This window comes from Eubalaena glacialis, chromosome 3 (genome assembly GCF_028564815.1).
Source record: "Eubalaena glacialis isolate mEubGla1 chromosome 3, mEubGla1.1.hap2.+ XY, whole genome shotgun sequence".
Lineage (NCBI taxonomy): Eukaryota > Metazoa > Chordata > Mammalia > Artiodactyla > Balaenidae > Eubalaena > Eubalaena glacialis.
In genome coordinates, this window is record NC_083718.1 from 22,492,707 (window position 1) to 22,517,198 (window position 24,492).

The following is a 24,492-nucleotide window of genomic DNA, read 5'->3' on the forward strand; positions in this document are numbered from 1 at the left end:
GTGGATAATGTTGAAACAATAAAATACATAAAAACAAAACTAGAATTTGCCAGGATGAGCTCAGAAGCTTTCACGCTGTTATCAGGTTCTTCACATTCTGATTAACTGTGCTACATAAAGATAGATACAGAGTTCTAGGCCTCAACTTAGTCAACACTTTCAAACTGTTACACAAAATGAACACAGGTTTCCACCCTGCTGCTGCTCTGGATACATATACAGTGTATTTAACGAGAGAGATAAATAATTTACACTTGAGTATTAAACTGTACTCCTCCTCAGTATTCCCTACCCACACCAATACTTTCTTTGAAGTTCAACACTTCAAACATAGTAACTGTTTTCTTTGTAAATATGAGACCTAGAGGCATTTATTAAATTACAGAAATATTTAATATACAGTATATATACGAAACATACTGTATCAACAAATAAAAGGCTATTACATAAGACAACAGCACCTTACCTCATACACTTCATCTTCTTAGAGTCCTTTCACACACTTTATCTCAGAAACTTACATCAACCCTCAAATAAGCAGAGCAGATATTACTTTCTCTTTATAAATGAAGCAAAAGACTCATTTATAAATGAGTCTTTAAACTGGCTACTAAAATGAGAGGGTCACGGAGCAATTCTGTTCTTCTTTATCCATCCTCTACTCTTTAAGCTGTTCCTTATGGCAAAAAAATATTTTATAGCAGAAGAATATGAGGAAATGCCTATTTAACCACAGTAACCAAACTTGAATAGAGATCTGGTCTTTTACTTTCTAGAAAACAACAGCTTCATTTATTTAAAAGTACAATTACAGGGAATTCCCTGGCGGTCCAGTGGTTAGGACTCCGAGCTTTCACTGCCAAGGGTGCGGGTTCAATCCCTGGTCGGGGAACTGAGATCCCTAAGTTACACAGTGCGGCCAAAAAAAAAAAAAAAAAAAAAAGTACGATTACAAATAAGAATGATGAGAAATGTGTTCTAAGATTACTTTTCCCCCCAAATCCACAGGATTAACACTGGTATGAATGGTGAGTACATGAGTGGACCCTATTCCTGCTGTCACGCATGAAGGCAGCTCTGTGGTGACTTTTTCTAGCTATGCTGAGTACCCGGAGGTGGGTCAGCAATGTGACCTGCTGCTGACTCCCAGGTGGGAGATCTGGGTTCTAACCCCAGACTTGTTAATGATTATTAGGAAAGTAATGTCACCTCTCTGAATCTCAGCCTCCTTGTCTTCAAAATAAGAGTCCTAAGTTCCCTAAGAGCTGCCACTTAGTTCGGGTGTTTACTGGGGGTCACAGTAAGAGCCAACATCTTCACAACAGTCTACAAGCTGGAAGTCAGCAATTCAGTCATGAAATGAGGACCTAAATAAAGGCAGTGGTAAGAAGGACAGAGGAAAGAAGGATAGATTCAACGGAAAGACAGGATCTGGTGACTAAATGGGGGCAGAGGGTGTGCAGCACATAGGGGTGGGTGTGAACTGAACAATTCGGAGTAAATTCAGGAGGAAAACCAGGGTTGCCCTGCTTCCTGACTGTGATAGCTGACTGTGGTAGCTGACTGTGGTAGCTGCAGGAAGGGGAGGAGAGAGGAGGGAGGGAGTTTTGCTTGCGTGAGCCGACCTGGGATCTGCCCACTCCAACACCTGTCCCCACCCCCTCTCCAGTCCTCACCTCCTTCTAACCCTCTCTCCGCTCTGCTCCGCCAGCATCCTCCCTGCTGTCCACCCCCTAGAGCCTGTGCACTGGCTGCTCCTGTCTGCAAGGTTGCTGGGTCGAAACCTCCTCGGAGCTCCCGGGGTCGAATGTGAAACTGGTCCCAGGCGCGGAGGGCAGGGAGAGACCGAAGGAAAAGGCAGCCCACTCCAGACTGGCGGGTGGCCACTCAGTAAGCAAGGTAGCTTGCCTCTGAGACTTGTCTCGGGGGCTGCAGAACCCATGGATCCCTGCCCCCGCCCACCAGAATGTTAAAACCTTATGGAGGGGACTTCCCCGGTGGCGCAGTGGCTAAGAATCCGCCTGCCAATGCAGGGGACAGGGGTGCGAGCGCTGGTCCGGGAAGATCCCACATGCCGTGGAGCAACTAAGCCCGTGCGCGACAACTACTGAGCCTACGCTCTAGAGCCCGCGAGCCACACCTACTGAGCCCGTGTGCCACAACTACTGAAGCCCGCGTGCCTAGAGCCCGTGCTCTGCAACAAGAGAAGCCACCGCAATGAGAAGCCCGCGCACCACAACGAAGAGTAGCCCCCGCTCACCGCAACTAGAGAAAGCCCATGAGCAGCAACGAAGACCCAATGCAGCCAAAAATAAATAAATAAAATAAATAAATTAAAAAAAAAAAAGCTTATGGAGAGGCTTTAACTGGGTCCAGTCTCCAGGCTGCGTCCTTGGGCAGCTTCGAGCTCGGGGGAAGGCAGGCTGAGCGCACATTCCAAGGACAAGAAAGCGGGTGCATGGCCTCCAAGCCGGGGTCCAGCTTGCAAGTCAAACCTGCGGTCACGCCTTCTTGATGACCTTCCCCGACAAATGTTCTTCCCTGTGTGCCAGCACGGCCTGCCCCCTCATCTCCCCGGGTCTTTATACTCCAACACTGCCTTCCCAGAGAGGCCTTCCCTGGCCATCCTGCCTAAAATCCCACCACCGTGCTCACACGTGCAAACACGCGTGCGCACACACGCGCTTCTCCGCTGTCTCTCCTTGGCACAGTGACCATCATACCATATATTATAGTTATTTCACTTGCTTTTAATATCTGTCTTCCCTGCTAGAACATAAGCTCCACGAAGTCCAGGGTTTTTTCTGTTCCATACAATACCCTCGGCACCTTGATCTGTGCCTGGTCTGTGACAAGCACACAATAAGTATGTGTTTATGAATGAATACGTCCAGTAGCTGTTACTGCACTTGACAGATTCACCTCTGATTTATTTTCAGAGTAAGTGTTCCCTCAGGTATTGACAGATGGTAGAGCAGATAGTATAAAGCACAGCTACACGCACTGACAGAAATTAGTTTCCTCACCTCATTTCTTCAAGCTTACATCATGCTACGTCCTCCTACTTCTGTTTCAACATTCTTTTCATTCATGAAAGATATACAGGCCATCTATTTTTGTTTTTTTCTTTTTGCCACACCGCCCAGCTTGTGGGATTTTAGTTCCCCAACCAGGGATCAAACACGGGGCCTCGGCAGTGAGAGCACTGAGCCCTAACCACTGGACCACCAGGGAATTCCCTATAGGCCATCTATTTTGTGGTTTAAGTTCTAATGTAGAAATCATCCTTACTAAATAGTTATTATAGCACACAGCACAAAATTCAAGAGAGAGAGAGAGCACGCTGTGTGGAGAGGACACAGCCAGCCCAGAGGAATAAATACCCCAACCTGGCTCCCTCCTTCTTATATCATCCATCCTACCACTCCCCACTGGACAAACCCAACTAGAAGTCGGACGGCAAGGGAGGCCATTCATGTGGTTTATAGAAGTCAACCTCCTGGGGCATAAAGCAGGGTAGAGACAGGCCAGCAAAAGCTGGTCCTCCTCTCCATGCTCAAACTCAATTACTTCAACCTCTACGTGGTTAGAGAGGGCCCTTGAGCCACAATCTAAACAGAATGAGAACACAAGATATAGGAAAAGAATATCCCAAGCAGAAGGAAGAGCAAATGTAAAGGCCCTGAGGAGGAATCAAGTTTGTCACATTTGTGGAAGAGGAAGGTCATTGTAGAGAGAGCAAGAGGAAAGGATTACAGGAGATCAATTCAAAGAGGCCAGATGATACAAGACCTTAGAGGTCACTGGTCCTCAAGATGTGGTGCGGACAGAGGGTCTTTAACTATGGATGGCTAGGTCCCACCTTCAGAGTTTCTGATTCAGTAGATCTAGGATGGGGACTGAGACGCTGCATTTCTAACAAGCTGCCATGTGATGCTGACCCTGCTGCTCTGGAAACCACAAGCTCGAGAACCACTGTTCAAAGGCCAGAGCAAGGAATTTGGATTTTAATCTAAGAGACCATTGGAGGCAAATCATTAGAGACAAAAAGTAGATTAGTGGTTGCCAGGGCTGGGGGAGTGCCTGCTCAGAGGTACAGGGCTTCTTTCTGGGGGGATGAGAATGCTCTGGAATTAGTGGTGATGGTTGTACCATCTTGTAAACACACCAAAAACCACTGAATTGGATACTTCAAAATGGTGGTACGTAAATCCTATCTCAATTTAAAAAAAAAAAAGAAGTCATTGGAGGATTCTGAACAGGGTATTGAAGTTATTTTTATGTCATTTTTAAAAAAATCACTCTGGCTACTATATGAATAGACTACAGGGGGCCAGGCATGGAAGACCAATTAAGAGGAAATGTAGCACATAAAATGAGATATAATGGTAGCACAGACTGCAAGTAACAGCAAAGGTAGTGAAAAATGGCTGGATTGGGTTATATTTTGAAGCAGAGCCAGCAAGACTTGCTTAATGGACAGAATATGGGATGTGAGCGTAGAGAGAAATTAAGAGTGAACGTGGATTTGGTGTCTAAGCAACGGAGTTAAGAGTAGTGTGACTTACTGAGCTGAGGAAGGAGGAGGAGGCTGGGGAAGGGCCCACAAGTCAGGGGTCTCGTCCAGAAGTCCCACAGAGAACAAGGGTCCAGCAAAGGACTGGGAAAGATCCATCCATAAAAAAATAGAAAGAAACCCAAAGGAGTGTGGAGTACCAGAGACCAAGTAAAGACAGTGTTTCAGATGAAGCTTAGAGATCTCAGAAATGAGGGCTGAGGACTGGTCCCCAGGCTCGGCAAGATGGAGGCTGCGGGGCGCCTTGACCAGCGCTGTCTGAGGAATGAGGTTGAAGGCCTGGTTGAGACAGGCTGAGAGCCTGAGGGAAGGATGCAGAGACTCAGAACAGAAAGACGGAAAAAATGGAGCCACAGATGGAAGAAGACACAGTAAAAGGGGTGCTTTGTTTCTTCTTTATTTCAACATGGAGTTTTTACAGGGCGCTTTAACGGATGGAATGATCCAGTCAAGAGAGGAAATGATGTTGATGATGCTGAATCTGTACCTCTAGCCACTGCCTGCTCCCTAGACTGCCCAGCGGTGATCTGCGTCCGGAGGACCCACAAACACTTCACGCTAGGCTTGGCCAAAGCAGCACAGTCCCATTCTCACTTATTTTCTTTGTTGTAGTGATTATTTTACTTTTTAGGTTACAAAGATCGTTTATCTTTATTTTGAAGATTTCTTAATTGGACACCACAGCACGGTGACAACGACAGAGCTGGAAGAGGTGGCTTTGAGCCATGACAGTATGACAGTTCATGTGCAGCTGAGAGCAAGTGTCTTCCCATCCACACCAGAGAAGGGGTGGGGGAGAGGGACCACCCACCGGGTCCAGCTGCTCCTGATGGCCATAATACCTATAGAAAATTCTGATCAGAACAAAAAGGCATCACACCATTTGAAATCAACCTTTAAAACTCATTTCACCCATCTTTAAATTTATAGACTTTAAGTATGTCCCCAAGTTTTAAAGGTTAAATATCATTTGCATTTATATATCACTTATAATTTTAAATCTTTTAATTATAATCTGCCCACAATTACGGGCTTTACTGATAATTTGTAACTATTTCAAATTTTATAGAGGAAGTGAAACAGGCATTTTCTCAATAGGTATCAATTCTCTTCTTAACTTTACTTGGAAAAGGAGCAAAAAAGAAAAAAGATGTGGTTGTCAAGTGGCGGGGTGGGGGGAGGGATGGACTGGGAGTTTGGGGTTGGTAGATGCAAACGATTACACTGAGAATGGATAAACAACAAGGTCCTAATGTACAGCACAGGGAACTATATTCAGTACCCTATGATAAGCCATAATGGAAAAGAATATTAAAAAAAAATAAAAGAAGAATGTAAAGAAAAAAGAAAAGAGGGTCAAAACAGAGGGCTGGTTAAACTAACCTATCATGTTAACCTGAGAAAAAGTAGGCACACATGCTCTTAATATTGCTACTTTCCTTTCATCTTTGTTTCATAAGTGTACTGTGCTACAAAAGATAAAAGAATTCTTCAAAATGTAATTTGATTACCTAAAAAATAAAACAAAATCAAGATGAAGCTGTTTTTATTTCATTTTGATGAAGCAGTTTTATCAGCATGTTGAAAACTTACTAAAGAAAGAAATTTTAGCCTATTCTATCAACTAAGTCCTTCTGAAAACAACTGTGGCCAAGAATTCATGATCTTTAATGATGAAAAATAAAACTGCTAAATCTTAGAAGTTTTCAGCATCTGATACCAAAACATTTTAGAAGGAAAAAGCACAAAGAGCAAAACTTTCAAAAATGTGTCAGTTATGTATTGTTTTATTACAAAACAGTATTCACCATATCTTACTATACAAATGGAAAAATATAATATGTGCATACATACATGTAATACATGCAAAAAAAATAAATAAATAAAGCCTGGAATTAAATTCACCAAATTAACAGTAGTTATGCCTTGGTGCTAAGACTATGAAATAAATTTGGGGGAGCTTATCTATGCTTAAGTTTTCTAGAATGATTAAACATCACTTGGATAATAAAATTGATTTTTTAAGGACTCAATAATGAAATTAGTAAGATAAACATAAAGTACCATTTTTATTCCCTGGGCCCTTGCTGTGAGATATGTAAGGCAAATATCTGTCTGACAATGCTTTTCTAGGGTTACCATACTGCCTTAACTTTAGCTGGGGACTAAAAATAAACAATCAAGAAATATATCTTAAATGTCCATTAGAATGGAATATTATTCAGCCATAAAAGGAATGAAGTACTGATGCATACTACACATAGATGAACTCTGAGAACATTATGCTAAGTGACAGAAGCCAGACACAAAAAGAAACATCCAGAATATTCAAATCCATAGGGACAAAAACTAGATTAATGTTTAGCAGCGGCTGGGGGGAGGCGGAATAGGGAGTGACTCTGGAGGATGGAGTTTCTCTCTGGGGTGATGAAAATGTTCTGGAATTAGTGGTGATAACCTTGTGAATATACTAAAAAAAAAAACCCTACTGAATTATATACTCTGTAGGGTGAATTTTATGGTATGTGAATTATATCACAATTAAAAATGCCTACTACATACTTACTATGTGAGAAATATAAAAATCTCTTAAAAGAAATAAAATTTACTCATGAAAAGATTAGATAACAATTTAGTACCGAATTACATGAGTGAGGCTGTAGGTAAAACGGAAATTCAGAAAGGAGAAAGATGAATGTGATCTGAGGTAGACTGAGGTTTCAACAAAGAGGCATAAATTAATGGAAAGCATAAAGAAATAATAGAAAAACAAAACAATAATCTATAGTAACCTTACTTCCAAAATGCCATCTTTTCCTGACACTTTAGATTTTTTAAAACACCATATTCTCAAGAAAATAGGGGTGACTTCCTTAGCTTCTTTCCCATATGGAAGCAAGGAAAATGGAGTTCCCTAGAGTTAAATCCCCTGGGAGGCTGCCGTGAGAAACCTGGTTATTCTCACTGACTCACAACTGTGTTCCTGGGAACTTGTGACGTAAATTAATTTCATCATAAAGAGTGCAGCAATAATCAGAACAAAACAACACATGAGCCTTTACAGCTGTACCTGCGGCTATGAGGACAATAAATTGCTGGGGCATCTGAAAATGCTCACGACGTCTAGCTTGGATGGAACAGAGAAGATGGCTTTTCTTCCCTTAAAAGCTGGTCAGCCCTTCTCAGTGACATACAGACATAAACTGTTAACTTCTTTCCAACTTGTAAATCAAGAACTTCATTTTTTTTATAGTATGAGCCACAAAGAGAATAGATTACCCAATAAACAACAGGAGTCAAATCTAGAGTATACTTAAGAGCAGAGGCTATAACAGACAGATCACATAGGGCAATACAAATGGTAAAACTTGGGGGTGGGGGGATAAATTAAATTAAAACAACAAGGCATCACTTACAACTATTAAATTAGTCTTCTATTAAAAGATAAGATCTAACAGAGATGAGGTTGTGGGAAAGTGATTCATTCAAAGACATAATGATGGTACTAAAAATTGTTAAAAATCCCGTTTGGAAAGTAAAATGAATCATGTATCAAAAACCATAAATTTATGTATACCTCATGAATTATCCCTAGAGAAATAAATAAAATGAAGAAAAACTCTAAATGCCTGAAGATTTTCACTACAGTGCTAGATCAATAAACAGCAAGATAGAAAACTAAATATCCAGTAAGTTAAGCATGGAAAAGTAAGTTAAAATACAACTGCTAGAAGGACTATGACCCAGCTACCAACTACTGTAAGTATAGTGTTAGAAAAATGGTAAGGTAAAGTTATAAAACAGTAATATTAAGTTGTAGATTGTAACCATTTAAAACATCTGGGGACTTCCCTGGTGGCGCAGTGGTTAAGAATCCGCCTGCCAATGCAGGGGACACGGGTTTGAGCCCTGGTCCGGGAAGATCCCACATGCGGCGAAGCAACTAAGCCCGTGAGCCACAACTACTGAGCCTGCGCTCTAGAGCCCACGAGCCACAACTACTGAAGCCCGCGCGCCTACAGCCCGTGTTCCGCAACAAGAGAAGCCACCGCAATGAGAAGCCCGCGCTCCGCAACGAAGAGTAGCCCCCGCTCGCCCCAACTAAAGAAATCCCGCGCACAGCAACAAAGACCAAACGCAGCCAAAAATAAATTAAAAGAAAAAAAAAAGTCTAAAACGTATGGACACAGGAACTGACTTGTATGGAATACGTACGTGAAATCCATGGTATTAGGAGATTGGGTATAGATGTCACTTTAAATTTGTTTAAATCTCAACGTTAATATATTTTTACAATAATTTACAATTTAAAGGTACACATAACACAATACAAACTGTGATAAAAGAATGTGAAAATATTTCAGTAAAAACAGTAAATGTGGTTCGATTCTTAAAGTGATCAATCTGAAGAGAAAGAAGATTCAGGGAAAGATCAAACACTATATTAAGCTGGGCCAGGCCACACCTCCCCACACGCTGTGCACAGTAATTCACACCCAAGTCATGTCTGAAGGAAGGCTTGCCTTTCCAAACATCCAAAATCACAGACAATTTTCATTTAAAAAGAATAGATCAAAGATTTATTTTTGAGAGTTCCATTTTTACAGGACATGTATTCACTGTAACTATAATGTTATGCTATTAACACAAGAATGACTCATTTTAAAGAGGAATTATTTCAGATTAAAATTTGGAAGACTTTTCCAAGAGGAAATTAAAAAAAAAAAAACTGGCCCGTGCATTTACAAGAAATTTACTTGTGTCAGAGGCCAAAGTTTATTCCTTTTATTGAAAAAACCATGTGAAGTTCCACAGAAAGAAAAAAAGAATTAAGAGTTTAAGACGATATGGAATCTAAGGGGAAAAAAAAAAAAAAAAAAAGAGGTCATGAAGAACCTAGTGGCAAGATGGGAATAAAGACACAGACCTACTAGAGAATGGACTTGGGGATATGGGGAGGGGGAGGGGTGAGATGTGACAGGGTGAGAGAGTGTCATGGACATATATACACTACCAAATGTAAAATAGATAACTAGTGGGAAGCAGCCGCATAGCACAGGGAGATCAGCTCGGTGCTTTGTGACCACCTAGAGGGGTGGGATAGGGAGGGTGGGAGGGAGGGAGATGCAAGAGGGAAGAGATATGGCAACATATGTATATGTGTAACTGATTCACTTTGTTGTAAAGCAGAAGCTAGCACACCATTGTAAAGCAATTATACTTCAATAAAGATGTTTAAAAAAAAAAAAAAAAAAAAAAAAAGAGTTTAAGACGTTCCCTGTCAGAGAAAGGAAATTAAGCTTTGCAATAATACCTTCAGAGCTTTGATTTACAAAAACTCAAATTGCTTAGGATTACCTAAGAGGGAAAAAAAAAAAAAGAAAGTAAGAGGAGAAAAAATTGCCCTTTAGAAAAAATTGAACAATCTGTAAAAAGAGTGACATAAATCCTCCCCAATCTTACAACTCACAGGAAACTCACCATAGGGACAGCCAGGTAATAATGCTAGTAGTGAGATTAAAGTCAAGATGGGTTTTGTATTTAATAATTCCTCTGTGGAGAAAGAATGCAATGAATGAAGGAAGCCCCCAGACTTCCTTCTAGAAGAGGATGCTGCTACTAGGCTTCCTGTAACTGGTCAAGAAAAACACCTCTCTCAACACTCATACATATAGAAAGGGGATTTGATTAAGACATAGCAACAACAACCAAAGCTTCTTTCAGTCTCTCAAACGCACGGAGCCATTCAGCCCAACTATGGCTTACAACCCTGGAAGGGGTTAGAAATGAGATGCAGATAGTTCCGATCTTCCGGGATTTTCAGCGTCCTGCTCCTCAGAGTCCCGGCTGTCTGCTCCTGTGGTCACTCTGCTGGCAGGGACCATGCACCGAAAACACTGGGTGGCTCATTTGGCTCCCCAACTTGGACACACTCCGTCCTAGCGGTGGGCTGGGCTGCCAGCCTTCTGTAGGAAGTGTGCCGTCCTAGAGGCGGGCTGGGCTACCAGCCTTCTGTAGGAAGTGTGCCGTCCTAGCGGCGGGCTGGGCTGCCGGCCTTCTGTAGGAAGTGTGCCATCCTAGAGGCGGGCTGGGCTGCCAGCCTTCTGTAGGAAGTGTGCTGTCCCGTTACCCCAGTTATCCCAGCCTGGTCGGCCCTTCCGCCTCTCCCCCCATCTCAGTGGGCAACCCAACAGAGGTCTCTGTGGAGCCTCCCTCAGGAGCAGAGGGGATACTACACCTTTGAGTCCTTTCCCTCAAAGAGATACTCTCCAGCCTCCCTGAAGATCAGTCCAACCTTATCACAGTTATCAGATGATCACTGCTTACAGAGGCCTATTATGACTTCTGAGCCGTCTCTCCTGCCTAGAGTTTACTCTCGAGGCCATTAAACTGCTTTATTAAATCTTCATCAATTACCATGAGTTACATCTACTAATGTTGTATTAAAGATCAATGATATTTAAACCTACTTCTACACTAAGTGTACCACTCATACACCACATGTACTGCCTTTTTAGAATGGAATATTTTAAACATCAGTCCATCAGTTTCTATGAGACATCTGAGTTATTTAAAAAAAAAATTATAAAATCATATTCAATGGATTTTTTTTTTTACATCATAAGCTATTTCTTTGGTCACAAGAGCAAGTGAGTAGAATCTAGAAATCAATGACACATTCGTCTACCAATTTGAACAGTACTGTTAAAAAAGTTCATCACATGTGGAATATCCTAACCATTCATTCAGTGTCACCTAGCGTACACAATCATTTTCTGAGATAATTACCATTCTGGGGAAAATGACACAGCAAATATGAAGTGGTTACTTTAATTGTGGGAAAAATTCATTACATACTGAAAAATAGCTGGTCTTAGGTATCTGATTACATAACCACTTCATCTACGTAAACAGAACAGTCACCTCCCCTGAGACTAAGAGGAGTCTTATCCCATCAACGTCAGTCACTCTAAAGAAGTTACTGGTTCTCCTTCCTCTCAATCCCAACTCCTTGTTAACTTCAACATCTTTCATCCACTGATCCATTAGGATTTACTGAGAACCAATGTCACACTGGGAACACAGTGATGGGAAAGCCTGCACTCTTTGGGGCGGGAAGAAGAGACTGATGATAGACAAATGAGCATGGTGTATAAGGTGATGTGACAGAAAGCGATGCAGATGATGAGAGGAAGCGTCCAATCATGGTTGGGGGAGGCGTCTGGGGAGGGGCAGCTGAACTGAGGCTGAAGGAGCCGGCCACTCGAAACATCCGGAGACGACATTCCATGCAACGGCCCTGAGATGGGGGACGGGCTTGGCCTGTTGCACGACCACAAAGAAGGCCAGTATATCAGGAATACAGGCACGTGTGAACGAGGGCAGAGAGGTAAACAGCTGATGCAGGGCCTTGTAGGTCAAGAATAGGGATGCGGGCTGAAGAATGAGGGAAAAGTCACTACAGTAGTTCTCAAAGTGTGGTCCCCAGACCAACAGTATCAGCATCACCTAGGAACTTGTCAGAAACAGAAAGTCCCAGGCCCCTGCCTAGACCTCCTGACTCAGAAAACCTTGGGGTGGGGCTCAGCAATCCCACTGAAGTTTGAGAACCACTGCATTAGGGGGTTATAAGCAGGGACGTAACACGAAGCTAAGTTTCTGGGTAACGTGCTGTAAATAAAGTAAAGCATTAGTTGTTTCACCAACAGATAACAGCAGTGCACCTTAATCTGTATAGTGTATATTAACTATTATAATGCCAATGGTTAACCCAGTGACAATGTCAAAACATCACAGATTTTATACCTGTAACTTACATAATACGGAACATCAATTATACTTCAATTTAAAAAATCAGATTCATATACAATGGTATTTATCTTTGCAGATTTTGAATTTCAAGGAATTTCTGGTCAATTTCAAGAAATACTAAGACCCAGGGGCTTCCCTGGTGGCGCAGTGGTTAAGAATCCACCTGCCAATGCAGGGGACACGGGTTCGAGCCCTGGTCCAGGAAGATCCCACGTGCCGCGGAGCAACTAAGCCCATGAGCCACAACTACTGAGCCTGCACTCTAGAGCCCATGAGCCGCAACTACTGAGCCCATGCGCCACAACTACTGAAGCCCGCGCGCCTAGAGCCCGTGCTCCGCAACAAGAGAAGTCACAGCAATGAGAAGCCCGCGCACCATAATGAAGAGTAGCCCCCACTCGCCACAACTAGAGGAAGCCCGCACACAGCAACAAGGACCCAACGCAGCCAAAAATAAATAAATAAATTTATTAAAAAAAGAAAGAAAGAAAGAAATACTAAGACCCAAAACACATTTTAAATTATCTGCCCCACAGTTAGGGCCTCAAATCACCAAATGAGAAATCTAGAAAACCCACTCTTTTCCTCACTTCTCTCCCTAGCATAGCTCACGTTTCCTCCACCCTGTTCCTTAGTGTCAAAGTCATCCCTATCCTTCTCGAATAATTCAAAGCCATAAAACTGCCTCCAACCCCGTCCCTCCCACACATATACAGCTCCAGCCGGAAATAAACTTTCTCTTTGCTTCTCACACAACCACTCACACCACAGTTGTTTGGATCCCTGTCTCATTTGTCTTACTGATCTATAAATTCCTTTGGGACAGAGGTTTTGGTCCTTAGCTTCCTCCTCCCAGATTTTCTCCTCCCCCCGCAAAATACTACACATAGCAAATCAGTAATACGTGTTTGTTCAACTGAACCAATACTGTGGTTCGAAGATTCAAAGTTCCCCAGAAGATGGGAACGTGAACAGCAGACAGACATGAAGAGAGTATGTTCACGTCATCAGGCATAAGAAGCGTTTATATGCGAACACGTGGTATAACTTCAAAGTGAGCTTTCTCAGAGCCAGTGTCTCAAGTGAAGAAAACAAAGCATTCTGCTAACTTTGGGATAACCTCAGAAATCTTTTCTCTCCTTTTCAACTATGCCTGAAGCCTGATTTAGATAGATTTCAAATTCCACCAAAGCTTTAGGCTACTCTGCTTTAAATGTCTGTCATAGACAAACAACAAAGTAAAAGAACTAAAAAAATATATTCAACTAGTTCATTCTCCATCTCACCATCTCAACCATTCTGTAAGCTTAACGTTGGTTAGTATGCTTTCTTCTAAACTGAGTACTGCTGTCTTGTAGGCATGTGTCTTGTTTTACATAAAGATACTGTTACAGACCTCATTCTATCTTTTGCTTTTATTCACTAAGCACCGTATTTTTTTTATAGTTTTTATTGGAGTATAGTTGATTTGCAACGTTGTGTTAGTTTCTGCTGTACCGCAAACAGAATCAATTATACATATACATATATCCACTCTTTTTTTTTTAATTTATTTATTTTATTTATTTATTTTTGGCTGTGTTGGGTCTTGGCTGCTGTGAGTGGGCTTTCTCTAGTTGTGGCGAGCGGGGGCTACTCTTTGTTGCGGTGCGTGGGCTTCTCACTGCGGTGGCTTCTCATTGCAGAGCACGGGTTCTAGACACACGGGCTTCAGTAGTTGCAGCACGCGGCTCAGTAGTTGTGGCTCACGGGCTCTAGAGCACAGGCTCAGTAGTTGTGGTGCACGGGCTTAGCTGCTCCACGGCACGTGGGATCTTCCCGGACCAGGGATCGAACCCGTGTCCCCTGCATTGGCAAGGGGATTCTCAACCACTGCGCCACCAGGGAAGCTCTATATCCAACTCTTTTTCAGATTCTTTTCCCATATAGGTCATTACAGAGTATTGAGTAGAGTTCCCTGTAAGCAGTGTATTTTTAAGATCCATCCATGATGCCATGAGTACAACCAACCCACTGCTTCTACTTCTTTCCTTCCTACCTTGCACTTTGCTATGGAAGTGGTCCTCCATTTTCAAAGATTTCACCTCTGTGAAATTCTCTGGGAAAGCTTAAAACCCAACTATGGACACAAATTTAAATAGGCAAGAACTACCCTCACCAAAGAAAATCAAAAATAAGAACATTCGTCACCCAAACAACATTTATTAAAAGCGCACAGTGTATCACACACTGTGCTCCGTGTTAGAAACACAAAGACGAGAGGACCAGCCACACACTCAAGCAGCACACAGAGCAACACAGGGGCACAGCAAACAGGTGACAACGGGAGAACTTCCTGGTGGAGGTTCAGATGACGTGCAGTGAGAACAGGGAAAAAAAACCACTCCTTTCAAGTAATACTACTGAACCGAAAACTGCAGGATGAGTAAGACAAGCAGGAAGAGGGCCATCCAGGCAGAAAAACATCACATGTAAAGGCGTGAGGAAACCTAGCATGCTGTCATCACTGCAATCCTGGAACTGCTGAAACAGGAAGGTGGGAGGACAAACAGAAGAGACAGGTCACTTTTCAACCCGTGAGCCGCAGCTGCGCCGTAGAAACCTACAACGTACAAAACTTGTTTTACACACACAGAAAATTATGGCAAAGTCAGATGGTGCAGAGCAGGTGGTGGATGGCAATGTACAAGAAGGTGCAACTTACCAGGAGCGAAAGGAAAACGCATCCGGCCCCACAAACAGTCCTAATGCAGGGTCCCTGGGAGCACGTGCGAGGTGGTGAGCAGATCTTCCAGAACTGCCCCTCGATCCCGAAGGAAGGCCGGCTGAGCAGTGAGGAGGTAGCCGCTCTTCCATTCAGCACAAAGCAAACACACTATTTACTCCCCCTCCATGGTGGGTGCTAGGTTTGAAGTGCTGACTTGTTCTGTGTTTTGAGTCTTTCAATCACTTCCACTGCCCACTGAGAGGCAAAATATTCTGGAAGTCTATCTTGACACAAAAAGGCTGAAATCGAAATCCACTGGGCTAGACAATAAAGAAACTTTGTATCTAGCTAAGGAGTTTATATCATAGTCTGTAAGTAATACAAGTCAGTGTTGAAGAATTCTGGAGGAGGAAGAGACAGACTGCTGTCTCAGAAAGACCACCACGGGGTCTTCCCTGGTGGCGCAGTGGTTAGGAATCCGCCTGCCAATGCAGGGGACATGGGTTCGAGCCCTGGTCCGGGAAGATCCCACATGCCGGGGAGCAACTAAGCCCATGCGCCACAACTACTGAGTCTGCGCTCTAGAGCCCACGAGCCACAACTACTAAAGCCCGCGAGCCACAATTACTGAGCCCGCATGCCACAACTACTGCAGCCCATGCGCCTAGAGCCTCTGCTACGCAACAAGAGAAGCCACCGCAATGAGAAGGCCGCGCACCGCAAGGAAGAGTAGCCCCCGCTCGCCACAACTAGAGAAAGCCCACGCGCAGCAACAAAGACCCAACGCAGCCAAAAATAAATCAATTAATTAATTAAAAAAAAGAAAGAAAGAAAGAAAGACCACCACGAAGTAGTGTAAGAAAGACCACCACAAAGTAGTGTGTAGATAGATTGAAGGCATGAAGAACAGTAAAGGTAAGAAGATAAATAAGGAGAGGATCACCCCAGTCCAGGCAGGCGAGGGGTAATGCAGAAGAGGAGCACCAGGGGCTAGAGAGGAGGGGTCCGTGACAGTGATGAAACCACTATGGGAGAAAACAGAAGAACAGAAGGAAAGCAGGATAACGCCCAGGTCTCCCGACCACTGAAAGCAGCAAGCAAAACCTACCAGAGAAAGGATCCTATCTACCTTTAAAATAAAAGTGTTATCCAAAATAGCCCCCCTTTCCAGGAGATCAATAAATTACCAAAAAACGACCTACACATCACAAACCAGCTATCAGTTAGCAACTAGATATTGTTGTGGTGCAGAAAAACACTGGCACGAGGAGACCCTTTCTAGAATTCAAGTCACCTCTGACTTGAATTTCCTAGATCGCTGGCTGCTTTGTATCTGTCAATAAAATGAAGATTATCACAGCGCTAAAAAAAAAAAAAAAAAAAAAAAAAAAGGAGATCAAGGAACTTGTAGGTGAAAGTATCAGAAGCTTCCAAGGTGGCGTGGTCACATGGTCAAAGGCACAGTTGTTGTAAAACACTTGCAGGGTTATGGCTTCTGTAAGAAACCTGATGTGCCCCGCTCCGTTTAAAGAACCACGGGGACAGAAGAAGGCTTTCTCTCAAGCTCTGCAGAGCTCTCTAATGATATAAAAAGTCTGGTTTCTCTTTCGTCCCACAGGAGGAGCTTGTGGACACGTCACCCTCCCCATCCCTGTCCTGGTCTTAATCCCAACCCTGGGCAGGTGTTACTGTTTCTTCTCTCACCCTTGAAGCTTCTGAACACCTAGAGCAAGTCACACACTGCGTGGACTGAGTCCACAGCCACTTCACGCTAACAGCTGGGCCCTCGGTGTGATAACGCTTTTATCCATCTTAGGTGGTTTTCTGTAGTCTTCCTATGACGTGGGTTATCAGTCTCTCGCACCTTTCCCAGTTCTTTCGCTCTGGCACCGCCATCATCCATTCTCACACAGCAACGGAGGGATCTTTTCTAATCTCTCAGATTATGTCACTTTTACTGCTTAAAACTCTTCCAGTGGCTGCCACATCCCCTCCCCTGCACCTAAAATCTCTGCCCCAGCCCAGGAAAGCCTACACGCTGCACCTCTCCACCTCCACTCCTGCCACTCGCCCCCAGCCCGCTAATCTCCAGCCTCACCATCCCCATTGCTTCCTCCGGGCCTTTGCACCAGCCCCTGGGAATTCTGCCTACTTGATATGCCCCTCCCACAAATCTTCACAGGACCAGCCCCTTCTTGTCATTCAGGTCTCAGCCGAAATGTCACTTCCCTGACCATCCAATCTAAAGCAGCCATCCCAGTCACATGATGCTATTTAAATCCTACATAACTCTCATGTTTTGTTTTTTTTACTTTCCATATCTGCCCCCCTCCAAGCCCCACACTAAACTTCTTGAAAGGTAAGCTCCCTGAAAACTCTCTTCTTCTTTCCTGTGTCCATGGCACTTAGAACAGTGGCTGGAATATAGTGGATGTTCACTAAATACCTGTTGAACAGATGTTGTCTCCAAAAGGCCATCCAAAAACAATCAGCAGGTTAATGAGGAAGAATGAAGAGCGATGATTTAATGTGATTTCGTTTGACATCAGTCCCTAGTTTATTTCCGATAAATTCATCTGATTAAACTGAATCACTATTCCTCACTATACAGACAACCCTGGGGCAGCAAGGGGAGATGCTGTCACTCTGCCCCCGTCCGGAGATCCCACCAGCAGTGGGCATTCCTTCGAGTCATTGCTGTACCTCTCAAGCCACTGGAAATGACTGCACAATGACGATGGCAATCTCTCAGCAGACGCCACACTTTCCTTGCCCTCCACGGCTCCCAACACGCCTACTCTACTCTGCCCTTTCTTTCCTACCTCATCACCTTCACACCCTGTTTAAAGATACCTTCGAAAGAAAGATTATCCAACACCCCTCATACAAAAGGTAAACATTAAAAAAAAAGAAGAGGAAAAAAAAGGGTAATCATTACACCCCTTCTCTTTCCCTGTTGATGTGGAAGAACTAAAATCTCTATGGAAGTATTAGACATAGAAAAAAATAATAGTCACTGAGATGTTTACTCTGCACAGGGTGAGGTCAGCTCCACATCAGTCGAAACTTGATAAGAAACATTTACCAATCTTCTCATCCAGTTTGGATTTAAATATGGGAAGATACCTCTGTTTTCCTTTTTCTACGTCAAAAATAATTATAGTTATGCTCTGAAAAGCAATATTTGAAGTTATCATTAGCCAAAAGAACATCATGGCTACTGTCCTGTCCAGTATATAAAAACATTCTAGAGAGACTTCCCTGGTGGTCCAGTGGTTAGGACTCCGGGCTTCCACTGCAGGGGGCATGGATTCAATCCCTGGTCGGGAAACTAAGATCCCACATGCCATGCGGCTCAGCCAAAAAAAACAAAACAAAAATAAAACCATTCTAGAACATTTCTTCACAGGCAGACCTCGTTTTCATTTCATTTCTGCCAAGTGACCTGCAGTAAATTACCGAAGCCCTTTGAGCTTGAAATTCCTTATCTGTTGTATGAGAAGGGGGTAGCCTCGCTTCACAGGGTCATAAGGAGATTACCTGGGATGAGCAGCCTAACCTCGAGGCAGGTGTTGGGCACATGAGGGGTTCCAGGAGAAGCTCCCTCTCCATCCTGGGTGGGAAATGAGAGCATAGGGCTTTCAACCATGCTGGTTTACAGAGAAATTGTTCATTCCACTGTGGAAGACCATTACACTGTCTTGACCATTTTTTATTTTTACCACTAGCAGTTTAAACTGGTATTCTACAATAGTTTACTCCTTATGGTTTTCCATTACTTTCCTAAACTTGCACCTTAGGGATTTCTGGTAGAAATGTTTCAAATTTAAATAAATAGTACTAAGTTATAAATCTGTTTCTAGAAAAACCACTGAAATATGCATTTCAAAAGGGAAAGTTCAGTACTTACTGGCCCCATGAACATTTTCAATGAAAATCTGGTTCCATTAACCAAATAAATCATTTGTTTTTTGGATAAATTTTATGTAGAAAAGAGCTAAAAATGGCCACAGTGGCTGAGTCTGCGAAGCTACTTTTCTTGCACATGATCTAACTATGTTGAGAATTTGCATTTCTTCGATAAGATAGTTTTCTTTTGATAAGACAGTATGCAGAACGTTTTAAGAATCCTCCTTAATGCTCAGTGCTCCTAAAGGATCTCCTAATGACTAAGACTTCTTGGCTCTCCCCAACAAGATGAAAAATTTTACTGTCTCACCTACCACTCCAGCGCAAGTATACCTCTCACATGGTCTGTCATCTATGTTTGCTTTTCTCAACGACATCTGATTAAGGAAAATGTTCTGTTCAGTACCTAGCACACCGTCAAAAAAAGAAGTATTTAAATAATGTTTGACTTGACTACATGGCATGAGCTGAAAAGAACACGCTGGATTCCTGAATTCTTATATCCCATTCTTCATATTCTTTGTGATACTTGTTAGTAGAGGAGGGTGGTGAGAGGTTTACAATACATGATGGCAAATCATACCAACATGTATTGGTACGCAGTTACCCTATTTGAGCTGGAGAGAGGCTGGACCTCACATGAGCTGCAAGAATGGCTCAGTGTTAAGTTAGCTTTAGAAAGACTTTTTCAGGAGTCTCACACACCATGGTAGATTACCAAGAGATAAAGGTCTACAGTATTCCTTAAAAGCTCCAGAAAAGAGAGGTTTTGTTTTCTTGTTTTTACTGTCTGCTGCTGGGGGGCAGGGGACGTGAAGAGGGAGAGAAAACAGTTCTTCCTAGAAGCAGTGTATGAATAAATGACCCTCCCGTGTCCCTCCCAGATAAAGAAGTTCTAAGTTAATTTTTTAAATATAAGCAGGTATACATTTGTGCTACGTTTCTTTATAAAGTCTAAATCTGGTTTCTCTGAAACAGGTAAAAATACAGAAATTAGTAAATGCTTTTCAGCTTTTAATTAGTGTAGCAGAAGTCACAAGGCAACAAATTTCACTACAGCACATGAAATGTGAGATACTTTGCACATTTTTTGAAATAGATGATTTGTTTAACAGCCTTTGAGAATTACAATTCTATAGAGAACCTACCTTAAACTTTCTTCTGGAATAAAACCTAAACTAACTCACTACATTACTACTCAACAACAAAAAGAAATTATTTCAGGACATGGTATAATCATAATAATACAATGTTCCAATGCTATAACTTGAAAGGTTCGTAATTTCAAAACACAATTTCAGTTTGGGAAAATATGTGCAAATAAAACCAGCAATTCTACATGAAAATAATACAAGTATTTCAGCAGAAGTTAAGCTCTTGGGCTGTACAGCTAACGAAGCTGCACCTAGTTGCCTTTAGAAATATATAAATCTGACTGACCAGGTATCAAACTTCTAAAGGAGCTACTACAATATCCCATTTTTTTGGTCCCAGACTCCCCAGACTAGAAGCTCAAATAATCAGATATTATTTCACAGCATCATGGGATAACTAGAAATAATTACGATACCTCTGAAGCACCAAAAGATAAGAAGCCATAAACCTAAAAATAAATCATGATTAGTTCAACTGAGCTCTTTAAAATAAGCTATTATCTTCTCGAAAATATTATCCGTATTAGGGCTACGTGATAAAATTTGTTTAAACAGAACACTAAATTAAATAATCGGAAAAACCATTCTCCAAGTCATTAGGGATAAACAGGCCATCACTATTTCATTTAAACTATTAATGTAAATGTGAAGCTGCAATATGGGATTCAAATGTAAAATTATCCTTTGTGCCACTTCGTCAAACTGACTGCACTGTCAATACAGTCAGTGGCCACCAGGCACATGTGACTATTTCGATGTAATTAAAATTAAATATATTTTTTTAAAAAATTCAATTCCTTGGTCCCACTAGTCCCATTTCAAGCGCAGTAGCTGCAGGTGGCTGGTGGCTACCATACTGGACAGCACAGATGCAGTTCATTTCCATCACAGCTAGATATAAACGCCAAATATATGACATCAACCACTGAGACAGGCAAATTCAAGTCCTCTGGCCTTTCATGTGGCACTGCAGAATACTGTGTGTGCTTTTGTGTGTACATTTTGTTAATTTACGTTTCAGCAGCAAGTACAAACAAAAATTTTTATAAAACTATATCTAAAAAGAACAGTGAATGCTTATAGAGTTAGCTAAGCTCCTTCATAAAAATATTCTTCTTTGAATATAATACTTCACAAAATGAAAGTAATGAAAAAAAGATATCTGATATAATTTTAAATGGCTGAGAAATTTTGCTTTTAATGATGATTTCCCTTTATTTGATAAGTAAATACAATATGAGAGTGGCTCACTAAAAAGCCATACTGTCAAACTGCAAATGACCCTTTCTTTAATGAAGAAAAAATAAGGTGTCAAGTATGAAAGAATAATCAGTTTCTCCTCACCAAGTTGTGGAAATATCACAGAACCAGACATACTAACTACGGCAGGTATCTGAAAATGAGTGTAATTATTACCCCCTTTTCTGCAGTACCCTATCATTTCCTCTATTGTGATCCTCAGCGCTTGTCTACTTATTTTTAGTTAGCCTGCTAAAATGCATCATCCCCTTCTGGTTTGGGGTCCAAGTATCACTTCACGTCCCACATGGAAGAAAATCACTTGATTCTCTAACATTTGGTGAGAAAACACATGAACACAATTTATTTGCACATTTTTAATATAATGCAGTCTAAATATCAACAGCAAATTATTTTTAGCATGCCTTTAAAAGCAAATCAAAAAAATGTACTCTTAATGCCATAGAACTATACACTTAAAAACGGTTAAAATGGTCATTTTTATGTTACGTACATTTTACCCCAACAAGAAAGCATATCAAGGCAACTATCTACTTTCTGAGACTATCCATTTTTCCATATTAAGCATAATGCTCTTCCTGATAAATTAGAATTTTTCAAAGTAATAAATTCAAAACCTCACTTGGTGGAATAAAAATCCATATTAAAAGCTAAAGAGGAGAATATATTTAAGAAAACAATCTTATTTTCAAGTACCCCAAACATTACAGGATAAAGACACATATAACATGAGGTTACTAAATGAAAATTTGTTTCATATTTTTTATGTGTCGCAAGTACAAGAATCTCCAGTTTAACCAATATTGCAAATTCAGGAGAAGTTCTTATCTAGCAACTATTCTAAGCGAGGCAATAAGGCACTAACTGCTTCATAGACAGTAACACTAATCCTCACAACCACCCTAAGAGCTACTATCATCCCCATTTTGCAGATGGTGAAATTGAGGCACAAATCAGTAAAAAAGAAAAAAGGCTACAGTCACAAAGGTAGGAGCTGAGCAAATACTGCGCATGCCATCACACCACACAGACTCTCATTAAGAGCCTACTGACATTAGGAAAGGCAGTCAGAAGAACCATGCTGCTAAATTTCAAATATAGTCTAAAGAGCTACATAAATTTTTATAGATTGTGATGATCTGGTATGTAGTTGGGAGAAAGAAAACTTTCATAAGCATTAAGAAAGCCCAAAGAATACCTTCCTTCTTCAAGGAAGAAATCATATTGCAACAACTCACACTTGTTGTCTTGCTCCTATTTTTAAGAAGAATTCACAGACAGCTTGCAAAAGTTATTTTAAGGCAAAGAAATGTAAATCCAAGGAATAAAAAATTTTAACAGCAAAATCCCTCACCCTTATCCAATGTCCGTATTTTAATATTGGGCATTCACATCACAAACTTAACTTCATAAACAGGTATTAAACTAAAATAGGATGCATAATGCTATTAACACTTTCAAATTCCCTGAATACTGGCAGGACAAACTATCCCAAACCATCTAAACTCAATTATCAAATCCAAGAAATTAAGTGTGACCAGTACGTGAAAGTTTAGGACGCCCTCCTTCAACACAACCTAGGGGGCCTGGGGACAGAATATTATATTCTGCACCTGTGACTGCATATAAACAAAATTTGTCGCCACTCATTCCACAGATTGTATAAAAGTAAAAGAAAAGTTGTTTCTTTGTCTTAACAAATGAAGCCATAAGAAAACATCGGATGACTGCAAGATGATCCCGCTTCAGTGGGAGAGGTGTAAGTACAACTTCCTCGAGGAAACACACTACTGAAGTCTGCATAAGCCACTGCAACCCTCCAGGTTCTGCGACCGTTGAAGGAAAGGGGCATTTCAAATGTCTCAAACCTGCTGTTCACCTGTGTCCTGGTGGCCACGTCAAAAGCCTACAGAGCCTATAAAGAACTCACTAATCTTCTCAGAAGTCTCGCTAAACAAGTTGTGGGAAACCGCAGGAACCAGGCAAATGCGTTTACTGCGATCAAAAACTTTGAGGTTGCATTTATTAAAACCAGTTTCCAGAAAGAGACAGAGTGGCTTGGCTGCCATCACAGCGATCAAGATCGAAATTCAACTAAAAAGCAAGGGTTCTCTTTTCAGTAGGTATATTTCACTCCAACTTAAAGCTGTTTGTTTAAAGACAAAGCAAATAACAAGATTCCCGGCTCCCTTGTTCTTGACCTTCAAGAACTGCAAAAAGTCAGGACCCAGCCAGAGAGAAAAAGAAAAGTCCGAGTGGCTGCCTCACCGACTCTGGAGCAGTTGCTGGAACCCCTCCCCTCGGTGAGGGTCTCCCCGCTCCCGCACGCAGGAGCTTGGGGTGGAGAGCCCGGAGGATGGAGGCGCAGCAGCTCTCCCGAGGTTTGCAACGCAAAGACCACCCGCGACGCGGACTCAGGCCCCCGGGCTCCTCTCGGGACCTGCACGAAGGCGCGCACCAGACCCCCGCCCGCGACCCCGCACACTTCCGGCCCCGGCCCCGGCCCCTACCCGCCAGCCCGCTTACCGGCATCATTTTGGACCCGAACCGCATCGAAGCGGGTGGCCAGACCGCGGCTCGGAGCCGAGTGGAAGCGCCCCCGGGGTCGCGCGGTGCGGGGGAGGGGAGCGCAGAGGGAGGCCGCCCGGGAGGCGGCGGACCTGTTGCAAAGCGACGGCGGGTGGCGGGGCGGCGTGCGGGTCCGCAGAGTTCTCCCCGCGGTCTGGGGCGCCACCGAGCCCCGGGCCCACCTCCGACCGGGCCCCCGGACGCGGCTTTGTCTCCTCAGCGCTCGCGACGGCCCGGACTCCCCTCTTTGCTCCGAAACCAACTAATCCCGGGGCCTGGCCCCCGCCGAGCCCGCGCCGGCTCCGCCCCCCGCGCGGAGCCCCGCCCGCGGCGCGCGAGGCTGGCTGGGGGAGGGGAGGCCGCTGGGACGAGGCCGCGGGGACGAAGCCGCGCGCGCCTGCGCGGGCCCGCGGCGGGAGGGAGGCGAGGCGGCTGGCTCGCGCCCGGGGCGGCGGGCGCCGGGTCACCTTTTCTTTATTTGCCTTCGGACTACGCGTCGCCGGGGG

At 42.9% G+C, this 24,492-nt stretch overlaps 1 protein-coding gene and 1 long non-coding RNA gene across 2 annotated transcripts in view; one reads left to right on the top strand and one right to left on the bottom strand.

Annotated features, from left to right (window-relative positions):
- Positions 1-24,272, bottom strand: part of TP53BP2 (tumor protein p53 binding protein 2) — a 61,674-nt gene extending 37,402 nt beyond the window's left edge. Inside the window, exon 1 of the mRNA XM_061187329.1 lies at positions 23,945-24,272. Within this exon, the coding sequence (XP_061043312.1) occupies positions 23,945-23,971 (27 nt within the window). The 5' untranslated portion in view covers positions 23,972-24,272. The remainder of the gene's footprint in view (positions 1-23,944) is intronic.
- Positions 1,285-2,276, top strand: LOC133087739 (uncharacterized). The gene is made up of 3 exons (XR_009700442.1): positions 1,285-1,434; positions 1,712-1,899; positions 2,034-2,276. It is a non-coding gene; the product is annotated as an uncharacterized LOC133087739 (long non-coding RNA).
- Positions 24,273-24,492: the final 220 nt, after the last annotated feature.